General features: G+C 31.6%; 2 protein-coding genes across 4 annotated transcripts; both read left to right on the top strand.

Moving 5' to 3' along the window:
- Positions 1–147: 147 nt before the first annotated feature.
- On the top strand, positions 148–990 carry LOC119642968 (WD repeat-containing protein 36-like). The gene is made up of 2 exons (XM_038042303.1): positions 148–173; positions 224–990. Exon 2 carries the CDS (start codon positions 244–246, stop codon positions 988–990), a length of 747 nt encoding a protein of 248 aa, XP_037898231.1. The 5' UTR covers positions 148–173; positions 224–243.
- Positions 991–5,440: 4,450 nt separating this feature from the next.
- LOC119642984 (insulin receptor substrate 1) lies at positions 5,441–19,962 on the top strand. Of its 3 annotated transcripts, XM_038042320.1 has the most exons (10): positions 5,441–5,475; positions 7,376–7,748; positions 8,611–8,791; positions 14,767–14,892; positions 15,287–15,423; positions 15,986–16,214; positions 17,458–17,552; positions 17,626–17,827; positions 18,664–18,798; positions 18,864–18,992. In XM_038042320.1, exons 2-10 carry the CDS (start codon positions 7,382–7,384, stop codon positions 18,889–18,891), a joined length of 1,500 nt encoding a protein of 499 aa, XP_037898248.1. In that variant the 5' UTR covers positions 5,441–5,475; positions 7,376–7,381; the 3' UTR covers positions 18,892–18,992. The 3 variants fall into 3 exon arrangements, with proteins under 3 accessions (XP_037898248.1, XP_037898246.1, XP_037898247.1); XM_038042318.1 differs by having other exon boundaries at positions 18,664–19,962; XM_038042319.1 differs by lacking the exon at positions 5,441–5,475 and adding an exon at positions 5,750–5,888 and having other exon boundaries at positions 18,664–19,962.
- The last annotated feature ends 702 nt before the right edge of the window (positions 19,963–20,664 follow it).

Genomic DNA, 20,664 nt, shown 5'->3' with positions numbered 1-20,664 from the left:
GAGATGAATGCATTTTTTTGATACATTTATATAAAAAAGATTATATAGAGGTAGCTACGGTAATCCAGGCCACAAAGCTGCTGTTCGTGGATTAGTTGTTGATAATCTCAATCAAATGTTGGTGTCTGGCTGCAGTAGTGGTTTGCTAAACTTCTGGCATTTTAGAGAAAAAGGTAACAAATATTTTTAAATATAAACCAATAACTGTATTATCTACTCACAGTTAAAGAACCTTGGAGGACGATGCGATTGCTGGAAGGTATTGCGTTTATGCGCTCACACCGCGACAGTTCCATCATTGCCGTAGCGTTAAATAACTACACAATTTTAGTAATTGATTTAGATACCAAAGGAATCATACGCAAATTTGAAGGTCATAGCGCCAAACTAAATGATTTGACTTTTAGTCCCGATAGTCGTTGGATTATTTCAGCTTCAATGGATGCAACTATTAAGGTGTGGGACCTGCCTTCCTCATATATGATTGATCAGTTTCGTGTAGAGAAACCTTGTGTATCAATCACCATGTCACCAACCGGCGATTTCTTAGCTACTGCGCATGTCGGTTATTTGGGAATTTATTTGTGGGCAAACAGAACGCTCTTTAACCGAGTACCATTGCATTCTACTAACCCCCGTTTCGGTGCTCCCTTGGTCGAAGATCCATCGAATCTAGGTATCGAAACGACAAAAGTGGACAAGGCCGTAAATGCACATGATCTTATATCTAACCAAGAAGAGAATTTGGAACAAATCGACTTTGTGTACCTTACACCGCAGCAGTTGTCGAAGAATACAATTTCTGTCTCTAATCTGCCTGCGCTGAAATGGCAAAATCTATTCGATTTGGACATCATTAAGAGACATAACAGACCTAAATGTCCACCAAACGTTATCAAGCTGGCCCCTTTCTTTATACCGACTCTATCCGGGCTTGAGATGGAGTACGATGTTAGTACGGACAAAAGAAGTGTCGGAAGAAGAAGTTGAATTAACTAAAGAAGTACAGGTATACTCTTTAACGTTTTTATCTTCATTTTGCATTTTGAACGAGTATTCTTAGGAGACCGTAGTTGAAGCTGAGTATGAGTATATATATAACTATATAACTATTTGAAGAAGAATACGGAGAGCGAAAAAGGGTATATGTTATCTTCATCTTATGGTTCCCATTAAAGGTTTTTATGCATGTACCATTCAGCTATTTCTACGGAAAACTTGTTCTTGACCAACACTAGCTGAAGAAAAGTCGGAAGTAGAGATTAATGTGCCGGAAACTGAAATCATTTTCAGTGAGTTTTCAAAGGAGGAATGAATAAGCACTCAAAAAACTTTACCAAAGACGGACTTGCTCACCGAACTATTCCAAGATGATGATAAATTATTGGATATGGTGGCTAAAAGTTCGTACGGCCATATCAATCGGAAGGAGGGCAAGTAAATGCGAAAAATCAAGCAATGACACCAAAACAAAGAGAAAATCTGACAAAGTTGGTATTATCTCAAAGCACCCTCCCGTTAACTTCTTTACCGGCTTCGCAGAGTGTCGTCAATTCACAATCAATCAAATTCAATGAATCATTTTATTTTCAATAAAGTTACAAAAAGAAAGAAAAGCAACAATATTTTTATTTTACTTCCAACAACAGATTTAAGTAACAAAAACCTCCAGTTTTTCAATAGCCTCCGTATATAAAGGAAAATCGTTTCTATGCTAAGAGTATATATGTATACATATATGAATTTAATTTATCATTTGCTTCTCCTATTATATTACGTACCTCGTTATAAAAAAAATATATGGTATGAGCGTTTAATTTTAAACTTAAGTTTTCAATAACAAAATATATATTAAATGTGTGTAATAATTGAACATATACAAAACTGGAACCTCCACTTTTTTGACGCGAAATTTTAACTCAATGTCGTGGGTTCAAATCTCAAGTGCGGTAGATTTTTTTTTGATCCAAGCGCTGTAAGAGAAAATAATTTAGTCTCTGGCTAAATTTATAATAATAATAATAATAATTTTACAAGTTAGCCTAAAATTAAACCGTCATAATTTTTAAACAAAGCCCTCGCTAAATTCCCTGTTGAAAGGCAACGCACAGAGTCGCTTATAATAAATAAATGGTTAAAAGCCCAACTTAACAACTTAAATGTTCACGCCAATCAGCTATGTTAAATGTCCAGCTTAACCGACAAAAGGGATTCAATTCTGTTAGATAACAGAGCACACGTGACACTGCCGCTAGAGAATCTTTAAACTAAAATTTCCTTTTTTTATTTATAACTTCTTCGTGTACTTGCAAAATGGCTTTAATTTTTCACTAAAAACCGTTCCCTGATTTTTCCCTTTACATGGTTAAAAAAAAAAGTACCATATGTTGAGAATAGAGAGCACAGAGTTGCTTTCAATAAATTGTATGTTTCGATTATGTTAAAATGTGGAGAACTAGAGCATTATTGTGTTAAAATGGGAAATCGAGGTCATTAAAAAAACATATGAAGTCAAAGGGAAATATGGAATTTCGATTCAAAAACATATGAAATTGTTTACAATTCAAAAGGAGGTATGGAAATTTGAATGAAAAACATATGAAATCAAAGGGAGGTATGGAAATTCGATTGAAAAACATATTACTATAAGACTATTAATGCGTAGCTGTAGTTTACTATATACATCTTCTGATCTTTTGCAATACCACGACATTAATTTCATTTACTTGTTTTCTTGTTATATTTTATTATTCATTTAAATTGATTGTTAAAAAAAAATCGAATATATAATGAACAGACATTCGCGGTATTTATTTAGAAGTTAGTGTGAGTAAGTGATTATTAGCTCGTTTCTATTGGACATTAAGTTGGAATGCTTTAAATCGAGCTTCTTAAGAAATAAAATTTCAAAAATAGAATAGGAAATAATTATGAATTGTTTAGCGATTCATTACAATTGGGCTTCGAATTTCGTCGATATATTTTACAGACGCTTTATGCGATATTGGACAGGAACATTGCAAACTTAGAATTCAGGACTTTGGAAGAGTGCAGTATCTCTTTTTTCGCTTGACTATGCTACACCATTCTACTGCACATCAACGGCTTGATAATATTAACTTTAAAAGGCAACTTACAACCCCAAAGGCATTTGACAAAGAGAAATTACTAGATTTTTCAGATAACGGATTGAAATAGGTGCAATTCACTACAAAACTAGTGAAAGTCGAGATGCTTCGCAAAAATCTTTGTGGTTTCCAACGCAATAATCAAGACATAAGTTTGATCAAGGTCTTACTCGTTCGGCCATATTAGTTTTCAACCAAAAATCAGAAGAATTTTTCTTACATGTTTTTGGCGTAAGTTTTTTGGGTGTAGGTTTTTTGGTATAGTTTTTTTTGGTATAGATTTTTTTGGCGTTGGTTTTTTTGGTGCAAGTTTTTTTGGTGTTAGCTGAAAATGTGGCCTCTTTAGTTGAGAATGTAAGCAAGCATATGTGGCTCCGAAAAGCTAAGAGATGCAGTAACAGGTTGACGTAGACGTTCGATTCTTCGAAATTGGCGCTTCAATAGGCCGCTTAGAGCGTACGACTATTAGCGTTCTTTCTTTAGGTTTACGTTAAAAATAAAGCTAACATTAATGTTGCATCAATGTTTCAAGCATTCGTTCAATAAATATAAAATTAAAATAAAAATATCAATTCTCATTAGAACGCTGCGTACTTCGGTTGATATTTAAAAATTGATGCTTTGTGTAGATGGGCGTTTCCAACGTACTTTAGATTAAAATAAAAATATTAACAATTTTCATGGGAACGTTGCTTACTTCGGTTGATATTTAAAAATTTATCCTTTATGAAGCTATTTGTAGTCGGTGATTGCTGATTACAGGCAGACAAAACGTTGAATACGTGTTTAAAAAAACAAAATATCAATTCTTGCGATTTAATACTAAAATATTCGTTAACTCTCTCTTTGATTTACTATTCAGTAAGTCCCATTAATATTGGGTTTTTTCGCTTGACAAAAAATAAATGCTTGTCCATAGTCCAAACAAAAAAATTTATTTTACTGTTTTGTACTACTAGGGAATACACATTCTATTTTCGCCATATTCGAGAAAATCTTTTCATTAAAATCGTTCAAATATCTACTACAAAGTTCAAATGAAAAATCGCAAAACCAATAATTGTTCAAGAGAGAGGGAAAATAATCCACTAGTACGTTTTAAAAGTTTTAAAAGCCTCAGCTTCTTCTAGGTAATTTCTAATTGATATTATGCTCTGTTTCTCAACGATATGCGTAATTTTTAAACTCTGTACCAAGTGCATAGATAGAAGATATGTGCAAAAAATCATGATGCATCAGCGGCGAAGATTATCTTTTTTTAAATGAACTAAACAATCCAAATCCAACACCAATAAATTTTTCTGGTCGTACAATAAATTTTTTAGGGAATAAACGCATATTCGTTCTCAATCATTTGTATACAAATTCCAACACCAAAGGATTTGATATTGCTTTTAATAGCGCATGAATTATCAAATTTACGCTCTATAATTTATACCTCTTTAAGTTAGAGAAACTGAAACACAACATATTTACGATATTTTTTTTATCCGAAAAATTTTCGAATTACCCACATGCGAATTGGACACTAAGCAAAATAACTGATTTTATTCAGCTACGTGATTACCATCCTACGTTTCAAATTTTTACGCTCAAAGAATATAACATTCCGAAGAGGATATTATATGTATACTGTAATTTCGCCACACGAAAAAAAAGAAAAAATTTTCTGGCTTCGCAACAATAGCTCAAGATAACAAAATAAAAGAATTTAAAATATTACATGATTAATTCTAAAACAAAATCCTTGTGCGATATATACGAAAATTTGCCCATCGTCTCTCACCTTTCATTTATTTTATTATTTCATTACTCTCAGATGACTGTGAATCGAGGTGGATTTCATGGCAGAATATAATTTTTGGTATTTTATGGGGAAGGTAAATAAAAAGGGGAATTAATCGGGATGATGTAAGGTATATTAAAATCGAACTTGGATACAACGTTTGAACTTTTTCTAGGGAAAAACGAGTGAAATATCCTAAATTCCAAAGATTTAGATTAAATACTAGAACTTTTCTGCATGTGTTTTGCATAGCTTTTCTGGTAAACTACCACTCTTTACATCACACAAGTCGTAATACAAGGGCATATGAAGTTTACGTGGAAGTATGCAATACTCAGAAGGACTTGAGATAGATTCACATTTTAATATATCTATCGACTCACAACGTTGGTTATCTTCTCAAAGTTGCCGCTAGGTTGGGTAAACAAATTTCCTTAAAATGAGGATATTTATAGCTAATGGCAATAATATGTGTAATGAAATGTAAAACATATTCTAAAAAAAGATAGAAAAACTAGTAATCATAACAAACAAAAATTTCTAATTGAAATTACCAAAAAGGTACGACGGAAAAGATGAGTAAATATAAAAATAATAAAATTTATGTATTTAATAACATATTTGGTTAAAAAGTGTGAATACAGAAAAACGTTCATGGGTTCACGAGCTTCAGTCAGTATTCTCGTACGATTGTTTTTTTTTTGTTTTTTGATATATTGCGTATTAAATTTAAACATTTCAAAATTTTTATTTCAATAATGTTCAATGCGTTCATTTATGTATATCCTGGAAATATAAATAATTTGTCTGTGTTGATTGAAACTAGAAGGTTGTTGAAACTCGTTGCAAATTAATGATATTCGGAAAAGTAAATGAATGTAAATAATGTGGCAAAAACTACCTAGTGTGATGCGCATTTCCGACCCATCAGTCGTGTGAAGGAATGCAAACCTCAATTATTTTGACTGTGAGAGGTAATTGAAAAGTGTCAAAATAACCGACTACAGATTTTTAGGGGCGTGACTTTAAAACGGGGAAAAACATAGATTTGTATTAGATGCGAATCATAATTTCAATTCATTTAATTTTATTTCTTAATAGGGACATTTGCAATAATTCCACTTTTTTTAAAGAATGAAGCTCATTGATTTACTGAACAAAAAACAGTTCAAGTTTGTTTTTTGTACTAAACCCAAAAACGAGCGTTTTAAGAATTTAGAGATACCTTTCATACATTTATTTTTTACACTTTCTATTCGATTCAATTTCTTTCGAGTCAATGTATTTAACATCCATGAGTTAATTTGAACTTTACGCCCTTAATATGATCTCACAGAAGAACGTTTGTTCTTTTAACAAATGCCGCTTCATAGTAGTTTTGGAATAAAATATTTACTGTGAAAAATAACGCTTTCGATTATGTGTTAATAATAGATTGATCCGGAAATGGCTTGAACGCCGTGAACCTGTTTAAAATAGTCTACCTTTTTTAAGGGAGTTTAAATATTTCAATATAATTATCTCTTCTCGTTTGTCAAAATCATAGAAAATGACAATAAGCTATTCCAGCTATTATTATAATGCTACGGACGTAGAAATAATTGGCTGCGAATTTATTTACAATCGGTTTGAAGTGGAAGTCTTCCATAAAGAATTTCTAAGCAAAATAAGTATCTGGAATTAGTTGGCTAAATAGACCGTTTTAATTATTTGGAAAATTTTGGATTTTCATTTTCTATTTAGCTAATTCATGCTTAATTTCAGCTTTCTACAAATAATTCGATCTTACGATCATTTTCAACACTCAAAGCAGGGAATAAATCTGAGCAGTGTGTGATATTATTGAAAACGAAGCTCAAAGTCTTAAAATAAACGCATATTCGTTCTCAATCATTCAACAGCTCTTTATAAAAAAGTCTCATCGATGCGAGATTAATGTGTATATTCGTACTCAATAATTTCCGTATACAAATTCCATACAATTGAGAATGCCTTTAGAAAATAAACGCATATTCGTTCTCATTAATTTTGCATGTATTGTAGGCCTTTAAAAAATGAGCGTATACAATTATCAAGAATTTTGCATGTATTGTATTGTAGGCATTTAAAAATAAACGCATATTCGTTCTCAATCATTCAACAGCTCTTTATAAGTCTCGTGCGTAAAAATCGTCGAAGAAAAATTATGAATGGAATGACAACCATCTTTCGCGCATAAGTTTGAAATTATTGAATGAATTATTTGCGCGTACAATCGAGGGAAGACGAAGGTATAATAGAAGAATGATCATAATAGGTTTACACGTTGAATTTGATTGAAATATGAAACCCTGAGCGTAAATTGGCCAAATAAGTGATGTTTTCGTTAAGGATAATATGTTGTCTAAGGTTTTAATAAAGTTTAGTCAAAAACTTTAAAAATTGTTTTAACAAATTTTTTATATATTTCAATTTCTTTCAGATAATTATGTCAAAGCAGTGCATTGATGAAAACGGTCTTTTGTTATGCGGTTATCATAAAAAGTTAAAAACGATGAGGAAAAAATTTTTTGTTTTATATAAAGAAACTTTGCATAATGTTGCACGTCTTGAATATTATGACAATGAGAAAAAATTTAGATCTAGTTTTAATGCAAAACGAGTTATTAGGCTCAAAAGTTGTTTTAACATAAATAGACGTTTAGACACTAAATATGATTTTGTCGTTGCTCTTTCTACAAAAGAAGGAGGATTTGGAATTGTAATAGAAACAGAGGAAGAAATGAACAAATGGTTAAACGCTTTGTTAACGTTGCAGAGGAAATATGCTAATGATTTGGATTTTCCTCAATTTGGTGAGTAAATAAATAATTAAATTTTTGAGCTGATGCGGGCAAAGCATCTGCAAGACATCTAGTGTAAATTAATGATTTGTGGATCGCCACTTATAATTACTTTAAGGGCTTCATAATTTAATTTACTCATACTTGCAATTAAACAGATTGCCTTTAAGTAGAGTTTTTGATATCGAACACTTTATTGTCGGCAACTTGTTAGTTGATCGGTTGTTGATCTTTTAGATGAATCGGTAATGTTGTAGTAATTAGCAGTTCTATATTTCGTATATGTGGCAGGTTTAATTTTGTTTTCTAATTTATCTGGCAAACAAGAAGTCTTGTTAGTTGCTTCAAAGTTTCCATTGATATCTGTTTACAGATTATAGGCTTTTTGTCTGATGTGAGCATCTGCCGCTTTAAAATAAATAACCAAATGCAAACTTTCACAACAAAAGTGAAATAGAGAAATGATGCCTAGTTGGCAACAGAATGTTAACTTAAAACCCAAAGGACTAGTTGAGTAGAACTTATAAGCAGAGATAAAAGTGTCGATCCGAATTTATAGTCTACAACTTTAGAAAATCAGTTTAGAAAAGAGCAGAAGAACATCATCAACACAAGTCCCGCCTTCTGACCCTGTTGTGACTTAATCTGACATATTATTATTTTTTAGTACAATGAACGCTTATACAATGTAAATGGCAGCGAATTAATTCCACGCAATTAGAATTATGTGTTGAAAATGAAGGAGTAAGGAGTAGAAGAGATCTCATTACTATTACTCTCAGTTTGTTTTTTTTTCAAAAGTTTGCTCATTTGCTGCGCTACTTATAAATATTGTATATAAAAATTGATAATTCATTCTATTTTTAAATTTCAGATTACGTATGGCAAGTAATCATTCAAAGAAAAGGCATAGCCGAGCAAAAGGGTTTATTTGGAAACTATCATGTTTGCTTAACAAATAAATCTATAACTTTCATTAAAATAACATCTGATAAAAATGCTATTAACGATCAAAGACTTTCTAAAGTTGATGTCCTGTTGACGACGATAAGAAGGTAATATATTTTATTTAGAATTTTTCATTGGTTTTAGTTAAATTAAATAATTACTACGTGTATTAAATTAATCGCACGGCAGTGTAAATATGTGTAATTCTTGAAGAACTTAGTTTTAAAAATGTAAAAGGTGGATCGAGTATGTTCGCATCCTTTGCAAAGATAATAGCGACTGAAGACAATGTCAGCTGCGCTGATAATCTTTTTTCATTACCCGAGCTCACGGTTGCAAAGTTCACAGAAAGGATATACATGCCTTCTCTCTTTTGATACGTAGCCGTTAATTTCGAAATCTATTTCGTTTTCAACATATTTAACTCTAACGTTAACTTATGTGATATTTGTTGTGTAACATTTCTTGTGCTAGAGTGTAATGAACGTCTTTTTATCCTAATATAGAAAAAAGTGTAGTAATTGTGTAGAAATAAGTACAGCGTTCTTCGTATTTATGTGAAAGAGGGGTGTGAGATTAAATTAAATCAATGATACGCTAAAATTTTTTTCCCAGGAACATTGCGGTTTTAAGTAAAGGAATTCATTCATCTCTTTTCAAAGTAAGAGTAGTCTAATTATTCATTTATTATTTTATTATATGCCCTCCACAAAAACAAACATATATTAATAGAACCAATGTGCCGCTTTGATTATTCTAAAATGCACAGGTAACTTGTAACTTGTCATTTATTCTGTTATAATTTATTTTTTTTTTTTACATTTTATATAATCGCACTATCTGTGTTTGTAAGTAGGAGAAATACTAGACAAGAAGCACCTTATCGACTTAAAATTTTAAATGAAGGTGCTTTAACGCATTGTGCATAGCATTTCAGAATAGCAACCTCAGTAATCACATTTGATAATTTCTCTATAGGCTATGAACTCAACAAAAGTTTATGCAACACTTGTATCCTCTAAAAAATTTTTTCTTATCCTTTTTTTATTGGTTTATAATTAACGTTAACAGTCCAAACTAACTGAGTGTGTCATAATCCTTTTTTTTATTTTTCCTGTCTTCAAATCGAAAAAAAAAGTATAGAGTTCATTAATCGTTCATCTCTTAGTAAATTTATCTGTTTTTCTGCACACGTTTTGAAATTGTCGATGCCAATTTTGCAGCGGTCTGTTGAGATCACGCCCACCTTAACAAAAGGAAATTCATATGCTTAGCTTTTCTGTCTTGGAAACTTGTTGCTCCATCAGGTCCATTAGTAGCTTGCCTTTGCTCCTCTATTGTCAAGGAATAAAGTTAATGCTACTTGTCTGCAATTTAATTTAAACATATGTGGAAAGGATACATTAAACTACTGTAAGACTTTACTGTATAAACTTTTTTCTCAATTTTTTCATTTTTTTAGTCAGTAATTTTTGAGAAATTAATTTAAACAACTTAAAATTGTCTTTTAAAATAAAATCCCTTTCACTAAAAAGTGCGTTTGTTTTTTCGAAATTCACGGAACGCGTCTATATTTGTTTATTAACAGCTGTTGCATGTATAAATTTTTCGGGCATCTGAGTAAGCATCTGAGAGTAAGCGTCTTCACGTTAACACTGATAATTGATAGATTGTGTAATAATCTGGTTGATTACAGTTGAGTCTGATTGGAAGGCATACCAAAATCCCCAGTGATATTGAAGGTGATGATTCTTGGAATAACAATAAAAACGAAGCAACAAACATATAAGCCAAATTAAAGTTGCTTGAGCGAAGCAGGGATTGAGCTTATAATAGCGTTCGAGCGAGTGAAACTATAGAAATTTGCTAATTGAAATCTGTGTGAATTAAGAAATCTTCCCGAGTAAATTTTTTCTATGAAAGAGAATTTTTTAGTAAGAAGATATTTAACAATGCTTGTAATCTATACCACGGTATTCTGTCATTATTTGGATTTTACACATAGAATATTTATTAAGTTCAATTGTAAAATTTGATTTCTTTTTAATTTTTGTATTAATGTAATATATATATATATAAATATATTTAATATATACAATAATATTTAATAATTATTTTATATATATATAAATTATATTTGTACTTAGTATATATATGTTGTACATATACTTATGAAACACACGACGAGATGATCGCGTAAGAAATTTTATGTTTTACGATAGAGAGTCTAAAGACGAAAGTGAATAATTTAGGTTTAAGTAGCAGTCGGCGTAAGGATGTTCTGCAAACCAGACTATTAGATCGTTACGAATTAAACACGACGGATTCAGATTGATCAAATCATAATGCAAAACTGTACTCGCGTCGACGAGGAAAGACATTGAAGATTCATTAACATCATTTAACGGATCCGACCACACTAAAGTACCTAAGTGGGTATCAAATTTTGAAGATAATACAGAAGCAGTGAATTGGCATTACTTGCAAAAGTTTATACATGCCAGTTACTGAAAGGAGCAACTAAATTGTTTATTCGTTTCCAACAATATTTGAAAATTGTAGCACTACTTAAGAAGAATGTGGAATAAAATTACCATCCCCACAAATCCACCGTATACTACAAAACCGCAAGAAAAAAAGACAAGGAAGGTCATCGTGTGTACATTTTGATGGAAATGGACAAACCAATTGGGCTGGACGAAGAAAGCTAAATTCAATATTTTACAAACAATGTCTCTAATTCCAAGTAGCATGAAACTGTTCCCTTTCAGGTTGAAGATTTAGATGATCTTAAAGAAAATCTAAAGGTGTATGAAAAAGTTCGTAGCATAACAGGCAAAGCACCAAGTTGTAATGTAGATAATGAAAGTGCAATTTATTTTCCAAACAAACGCTTCAAATGCGGAGAAAAGGCATTGCAAGTTTACAACTATCATTTGTATTAAATGCAAAAGGGTCAGTCACAAAGCGGTCTTAATATAATATTAAAGGTGAGAGCACCAAACTCCTTAGCTCAAAAAATTACAACCGTGTTTTTAAAGATATAAAAATGCATGGAGTGACGTTTTGTTGCAATTTTTAATTGAAGTAGTGACCCGTCAACGTTTTTAAAAAACTAAAGGGAGATGTGTTGGCATTACCCAAACGAAAACGATTGGATATATATCAAAAGACCATCCATGTTAATATAGAGAAATTTTCCGTGTTAAAATAATTTGCATATCTATTCCCTATAGCCAATGAAATTTTAGAACAAGTAGGTATAATTATAACTTCAGTTGAAGCAAAGTTTTTCGGAAAACAACGAGGAATATAACACTAACAAAAGTAAACAGTGGAATTAACGAAAGCAATTTCGGGAAACGGTACTGAAAACGAACGTACACATGCAACTGAAAATGAAGGAAAAAACAATATGAAATAAAAATTGAAGTTAAGAATGTTGGAAAAGCAGAAGAAGAATCAGACAAGCCTGTAGAGGAAACAATAACCAATATATAAATTCCAGAAATAATTGCAGAATTTGGAAATAATTGTTTATTGACAACGCCGCAGTCAATACGTGAATGGGACTTATCTCACTTCCAGAATGACACAGCAAAACCCGTAGAATCTATGATTGACAATCATAAATCAAAGAAAATGCATTGTTTCCAGTTACAATGAAAATATTACCCTCAGCTAACATACCAATTTATTAGGCGCCTGTCAAGTAACGATCAAAAAAGTGTACATAAACAAAGAGTGGTTAGGTTAGGATACCAATTTTACTAGTCTCAAAAAAAGATTGTACTATTGTGACTACCGTAAATTGAACGACAAAATTTAACGTGATAATCATTTTTTGGTATTGTAACCAAGCAAAGTCTATAGGACATTGGACTAAAGAAAGGTTTCTTCCATGTACCTGGAAATGAAGATTTTCGCAAATACGTATCGTTTATAACACATGGTCTGTATTAATTCTCGTACATGCCTTTTGGAATAAATAAATCAGCTGCTATCTTTTCAAGATACATTTTTACTACCTTTCGAAAATTGACACAAGATGGGCCAATAATTACCTATATAGAGGACATCGTTATTCCTTCATTAACTAAACAACAGAACAGAACATTGAAAAATTAAAAAGAGACGTAGAAAGCACACATAATCTGCAAATTAAAAAAATGAAAAAAATGTCGGTTCTTAATGAGACGATTGCATTTTTAACATAGATGTTGTAGAAAATTCTTCGATTAAACCATCAACGGAAACCACTGTCGCTATAGAAAATTTTTCTGTGCTAAATAATTTTGATACACTACAAAGATATTTGTGTCTTACATCACATTTCAGAAGATTTGTATATAATTACGTCATCATAGCGAAGTCATTGTCGGACATGTTACGTAAGAAGTAGGAGGTGATGAGGCGTTCGGATTTCAAGAATTGAAGCACCCTATCGTCAGCACTCCTAAGGATCTGTCTTTGTTTTTAATTGTTATTACAAAGCCATTGCAATCTGTAAAATTTTTTTTAATCCCGATTACATAAACTCGCCACTTCTCCAAATATCCAATATTTCATAAAGGTGATATTTTTCTTCGATTACACTTGCCTTTCGACTCATATATTCAACTGGATGTAATTGTTGATCGTCTGGATTCTTCTGCAGTGATACAGCTCCATATACTTCATATACGCATGTCGATCAGTATTTCAGCCAATGCATTAATATTGAATAATGACAACGACTGGATAACGACGAGTTTCAAGATGGGCCGCAAAATACAACATGTTGATGCTCTAAGTTGAGTATTTTGCTTATTAATCAAATATTTTTTAAAACTTTGCTCAAGTTCATATGAAGACTTCTATTTGAAATAACGTATTATATAAACACCCCGATAAGGAACTCATCGTCACTGATGACGCAAGACTTAATATAATTAGCTCATCGTTAAGGTAATTTTTCAACAAAGAAGTCTTATAATTGAAGCTAAAAGTGATAAAAAGATGGCCTGTTAAATCCGATAAATAAGGCAGATAAACGGTTGTTAAGGTATAATTTTGGTCACATGTGACCATTGAAAACCGCGAACACCTTACAATTACATATTTATAATTGTGGACCCTTTTTGTAAATCTGTTTAGTTATACCGTACGTGTACTTGTGGTTCTGGTGAAATGATTAGAAGCTAACACAGCAATCATCATTGAGAATTCCGAAAAAATCGTGTCCGACAGAAGAGCTGCTATTACGTCAAACGCTTTCAAAGAATATTGTAAAAGTCAAAGTATAATACTTTTTTTAAGCCTCTTCGCTGTTCTTAGAGCCAATAAGCATATCGAGAGAATTAACAAAATAGTCATAACTTCGTTGCGTAAATTATGCGTTCATCAGCGTCAACAATAGTATAAACACCTTTTACAGGGTAATGCAGTGTATAAATAACATGCCTCCAACAAGTACAAATATCACTATTTAAAGCCAAAGCAAACTTGATATGTTATTTCGGTTGTTATGAATTTTTCCTGTTTTTTTGTCAACCGTTTTTGTGAAATTAATTGAACAACCTAAAATTGTCTTTAAAAATAAAGCACTTTCATTAAAAAATACGTCTGTTTTTCTTTTAAATGACGCATGTCTCTACATTTAAATTGTAATAAATTCAACTTACTTGGTTCTGTATTCTAATGGAATGGGTTTTATTTTTCTTGCCGCATCTTTTTTTAATAATAGAAAATAATTCACTTCGGACTATCTTCATAAATGCTGTCCTTCTTCAAGCAAAAGAATAAAATTAACAACAAAAAACAACTCTATATTTATGTGTAGTATATGTATATATATGTGACCATTATGAATTTGGTTGTATACTTGCAAACGTTTATCAAAGCTTTATAAAGTGTTTTAAGAAGTCTCTATGTATTTTAAAGGATGCTGGCAATTAAAAACGAACATTTTAACATATTTTAACATATTTACCCTAAATCAGCAAATAGGTGTACTTGAATGATGAAGATGTAAAATTTTTAATTCTTGTTACAAATATCTTATAAATTTTAATACTTAATAGTGTCTTTATTTTTCTTGTAGATGTGGTGATTCGCAATGCTACTTTTATATGGAGATTGGGAGACAAAGTCCTATAGGTCCAGGAGAATTTTGGATGGAGACGGAAGATCCGCTTATAGCACAAAATATGCATAGAATGATTTTGAGGTATACCTATCACATGCATAAGTAAATAATTTTGAAAAGTTAAAAATTTAGCTTTATCGATGATGCAGGTTTTTATTATAACGAAATGAACATAAGTTGAATTTGTGACATTCTCTTCACACTTCAACACTTAAATTTTCCATTAATGGAAAGCCCTAATTGATTTCGGTAACAAGCGAAGTAGAAAATCAATTGTAATCTAGATTACTTAATATCGTCCTCTTCTCAATTAATCCAATTTCCAAGTTTGACGTAAACATCAGCAAACTGTTAACTGTTAACATATGCGTTACGAATTTTTTATACAAAGCCACATATTTTATAAGAATTTCTCTATTCCAAACACTTCAAATTTTGTTTAATTTTGCATTGCTCCTTATTATTGTTTTTTCAGCAAAATGACATCAAACAACGATGAACAAATAGAACCTATGAGAAAACGGTCATCTTCAGCTACAGAAGCTTCAAAGCCGAAAAACGACAAAAAAATAGTTCAGTCATTAACTTCTGCTACAAATACGCTTCCTAACGGTATGAATAAACATTTTTATTACTCTCTATTATGTTAGTGTATTAAGTTGTTGGTCCTTAAAGTCTAATGCGATAAATTTTTTTTAAATTATTCAAGATTTAAAAAATTGACAATTATTATAAACAAAAATGGATTCAAATTAAACGTGTGAAATCAATTCCAAATTTCACTGTTGTCATTAATCCATCAAAATGCTGTATATAAATGAAGGCGATTGCGCCAAAATGTCAATTATGTAACGCCTAGAAGCAAAGAGTTTTAAATAAAATCTATATTTAGTTATTAAATATATATGCTTCTGTGTTTACAATTATCAAACTGCTTTTCAATTCGTGCGCTGAACGGTTAAGCATTTTTTCGATTATAACCTAGTTGTCAAAGACTAACAAAAAAATGAAAAAAAATGTGCTTTTAGTACGGCTGCAATTACACCACAATAAGCTCTGTGAACTAGGTTACGGATTGTACGCATGAGGTTTAGGGATCTTACGTTAAGAAAAAGACACATTTTCCATTATTATATAGATTTTAGTACTTTATTAATTTTATATATTTTTGCAGCTGCAACTTTTGTAAGGGAAAGATGTGACAGTTTACCTTCGCGTAATCGTTCATCAAGTGAATGTAATAATCAAAATTTCCGAAATGCAGCAACTTTATCAAGTTATCGTTCAAATACTATTCAACGGATAAGTAACAGTCCACCAATAATATGTTCAGAGAGTGAAGAATCATCAATAAGTATCGATGAATCAGATGACGCTATCACGTTTTTACCCTTCCGTTTAAGGTAGGATCGCAAATTGATTTATTTTGTATTATATTTGCTTATCGCTCATTGGTTTTCCTAAATTGAAAAGTTGTCTAATTCTAAATGCAGAAAACCAACTAAAACCAATAATAATGCATTCTATTTGCCTTCAATTATGATCCAGGATGTCTCAAGTTTTCGGGGTCATCTATAACTATTTAGTTACAAATTCATTTTAATATCTTTCTAACATGGTTTTAGGTCACTCACCGATAAAAATTAAAAAGATCTGTTTGTCTTGAACTTCTAAAAATTGCAAAGTACTTTCTTAATTGTATGCATGTCAGTTAATAGATTAAAACCGTTTGTACTTCTTAGAAAGCCTTGCGTAAAGTATATGCAAAGCTTTGCAGCTATGGTTTTTAAGGTATAATTGTTTATACACTGCGGGCATACTTGTGGAAGTTTTATATAACCATGGTAAATATTTTTGTCGAACTTTAGGCAGATATTTTTTAGAGGTCATATAATGCTATTGCTATTGTGTTGTGCAACTACTCTCGTTCTAAGTTGATCTGCAAAAATATGCGAACTTTCAAACGTGATGTATATTTATGAACCTACTTCTCAATTTATGCAATCGTAGACACAGTGGCACCTTCTATTCAATTCTGCTAACAGACAATCTGATCGAGAATGTTATAAATAAAAAAACGTGTAAGACATCCTCGTCATTGTAGCTTAAAAAAATTGAACATTTTATTATACATCTCTACGTTATTATAAGCCTATTTAAAAGAGAGTCGTAATACTGTGGAATAGGCCGGAGGTATATGTTAAACTTTAGATTTCTAACTCAATTTTTAGTGCATAGTGACTTATAAAAAGCAGAAAGCAGATGAATGAAACACAAATATCCTGAAAGATTGCCTCAGAAATTAATCGTGTTAAAATAATGTATTGCTTTGCGAAGTCACCGATGGACTTTAGGCAAGCGGTGACAGAGATATAATAGATATAACATTGAATACTAAGCATATTTCGAAAGTTTTATAACACCCTTGTTCAACAACTTGTCATTCAATTTTTGCAGATGCTTTGTTAATCGCAAAGATATAATATTCTTTGAAATAAACTGGGCAAACAGATCAAATTGCAAAAGCTTTTTCAAATTCATTGAACGTTTTCATCCAATAAAGACTTCTTCGCCTTTTTTTTTTTGTTTACTGTAAATTATGCCCATCAAATACACCATAATCCTTCAAATTTTTTATATTTCCAGCACACGTGCGTCAGATGGCGTTATTCTAGAAGAAAGTGTTGATGAACCTTCTTATTCAGATATAAATATCAATACATCTGGCCCCCTAAGCAATGGTAAGTTGAAAATAACGAAAAATGAACATATAAAATAATTTTCGATTATTTCGATTTCGTTTTTAATTTCCAGATTTATTAAATCACGGAAACTTACTTGGTGAAAGCGAAAAATATATAACAATGGCACCAACAAATTTTTTTAAAGAAAAAGATGGAAGTCAAGACTCCTTCGCAAACAACGGCTTCAGAAATGAAATAAAACATCATCCCAAAGAATTTTCCGAATGCTTATTAGATATGGCAAAGGAATCCTTCCTCGATACGGAATTACAGTAAGTTAGTTAAAATGTTATTGGGGAGATAGGGATACTGTGGGCAGAATTGTATATAAGAAAGTAGGGAAAAAGCAAGCCAAAACGATATAGTCAGGAACGGCCAAATATTAAATGCCTTAGGCTAGTAAGTCTAACACACAATCTGGAACTTCTCTTTCGTCACAAAATATCGCAAGCTCGATTTTGTTGTCATATAAACCTTTTAATCTTTGTAAAAAAGCAGAAAGTAAGAACAATTTTCACTATACATAGTAAAAATTAGGACTTTTTGTATTATTATAGGAAGGGCTTATTTTTTATAGAAACGTTTATGCAGGGGAGCAGATTCAAAGAGCTACTACTCCTTCACATTCAAATTTTCCACATTGTTATAATGTTTAGTAAATACGAATGTTCAACAATTTCTTTCGAAACATACTATTATTATTATTATTATTATAAATTTAAAATAGCCAGAGAATAAATTCTAAAGCTAAATAAAGTCTTAAAGCACTAGCATCTAAGGCTTTCGGCTTTATTAAAAACTCTACCGCACTTGAGATTTGAACCCACGACCATTGAGTTGCCAGTCGAGACTCTTGCCTACTCGGCGACTCAGGCGGATACGAAACATACTAAAAATAGCAGTTTGTTCTATATAACGACTTTTTCAAAATATCACTTTTTAGTTGGAACTATCGAGAATGATTTGATTCAATCCATGTCAATATACTTGATAATTGGGAACAAATATATTATATTTTTATTTGTGCTGCAAATATTTTACTAAACAAAAAATGCTAATACTCTGAAAACATAAAGAGAGAAACTGTTTTTTATTTTCTAATTTCTAGAGCTACGAGGCCAGTGCGCGCGTATTCCGTGGGCAATAAAAACCAGCAAATACAGATATTTAAGGAAAAAGCAAATGAAAGCAACACAGGTCGTGTCAGGGCATTTTCTGTTGGTTCGAGAGCGAAAATTCCGAGGTGCGATATACAACGAATACATCCAAAACTGGCATCAAATAATAATAACATCCACTACACTGTAGACAATATTTCATCAAAGAAATCGATTAGTGCGCCACTTCTCTTTAATAAATATCAAACAAGTTCCGCTGAGCGTATGAGTGATTTAATGGAAATTGACTTTTCGCAACCGGCAAGTAGGAAATATATGCATACTAAACTTCCGTCGAAAGATACGAAAAATAATTGTGAAATGAAAAATACTGACCAAAATGGAGTGGAAGCTTTAAAAAATTCATTAGACTCACTGGTGATTAAATGCGTTTTACAAACGGATAACGGGTACTTGGAAATGAAACCAATTTCGATAAAATCTGCTATAAAAAATGACTTTCCCAGAACAACAATACAACATCCAAATTCGAACAACCAGAACAATGAACACTTCGGCAATAAGCCTTCAAATAATATAGAGACAAGTTTAAATGTAACAAATGATAACTCTGCTGGGCAAAACGTTGAAAAGGCGTTTATAGCTAATGTGTATAAGGAATCTGAAGACTCACATGAAAATCAAGCAAAACTGTTCATAATGAATTCGTATTTAACTACACCGAATTCTTCCGAACATGAAAATTATAAGCAAATGAATGATTCTTCCATTCTGCCCGTGACATGTGAAGGGAATCAACTTGAAATTTCTTCTAGAGAGAAAAGTTTGCCTGAGAAAAGCCAGCTAAACGATAAGCTCTCGCATTCGAAAAGTGATAACTTCGAATCTCAAGTTGAAACCGCTCCTTATAAATTTCATATAATTGAGAGCAATAGTTTAAATTCTGCGTTAAATATAAATCATGAGCATCTTATTAAATCGGATGGCGTGGATTATTTAAATGAATTACCATTAACGAAATTGTCATCCATTGCCACAAAAAAGAACGAAATCGATAGTAAAGTTCTGTCCTCACCCTCGGGCTTGTATTACGCTAGCTTAGATTTGCCTGCTTGCAGCCGAGACTACTCGCCAAAAGTAAATTTCATTGGCGCCTTAAGTGGCACGCATTCAGTGAACTCAAAAAGCTCATATGCCAAAATTGATTTCGAACATCACGATCCCTTATCCCATTTAAAAAAAAGTTCTTAACTTTTTTGTGTAGTTAATTTATGTATATACTTATTAGACATAAAATAAAGTCCTTTAATAAATAAATAACAGAAAAATTAAAATTTTTGTTAATATACGTACAAAGTCTCTCCAGTACCGTATAATTGCTATTGAAAGAGTAAGAAATGTCATGACGGAGAAGAAGCTGATATTGACCTGGGTGTCTCCAAAAAATCGAACAACTGGTAATAGCAGTTCGCAAAATTTTAATTTTAAGTAGGTGAAGACGGCGCTATATCAAATTCCTAGTTTTCCTGAGCTTTTTTTTCTTAAATTTTACATGGTCCAAAAAGTAGGTTTTCCAAACATATGACAAATGTATTGGTAAAATTAGGTAATTCCTCAACAGTAAACGGTATATATATATATATATACATATATATAACCATGATAATAAAAGAGTCCAAAGCAATGACACCAATTGTTATAGCGCAGGTGTATCAGATGGTTGGTAAGTTGAAATTTCTTTAAAATTGTGAGTTTTTCTCGAAACCGTCTCTTTAGAATTCATTGCACTACTAACATCAATTTTTTACCCTTTGCCCTAATAAGCTTCGCCTATTTTGTCAATCAATTACGGTCAAGGAAGAAAAATCATATATATTTTTTTGGGAATTTTCCCACCTAAACTTTATTTATAAAATATGTTTAAAAATTTTACTTACATACTTAAGATGTGTACTTTCATACATAAAAAGCTATCCGTTAGTAAATCCTTC

Source organism: Glossina fuscipes, unplaced genomic scaffold, assembly GCF_014805625.2.
Source record: "Glossina fuscipes isolate IAEA_lab_2018 unplaced genomic scaffold, Yale_Gfus_2 303, whole genome shotgun sequence".
Taxonomy (NCBI): domain Eukaryota; kingdom Metazoa; phylum Arthropoda; class Insecta; order Diptera; family Glossinidae; genus Glossina; species Glossina fuscipes.
The sequence above is the reverse complement of the archived record's forward strand: the minus strand, read 5'-3'. Positions and strand labels throughout refer to the sequence as shown.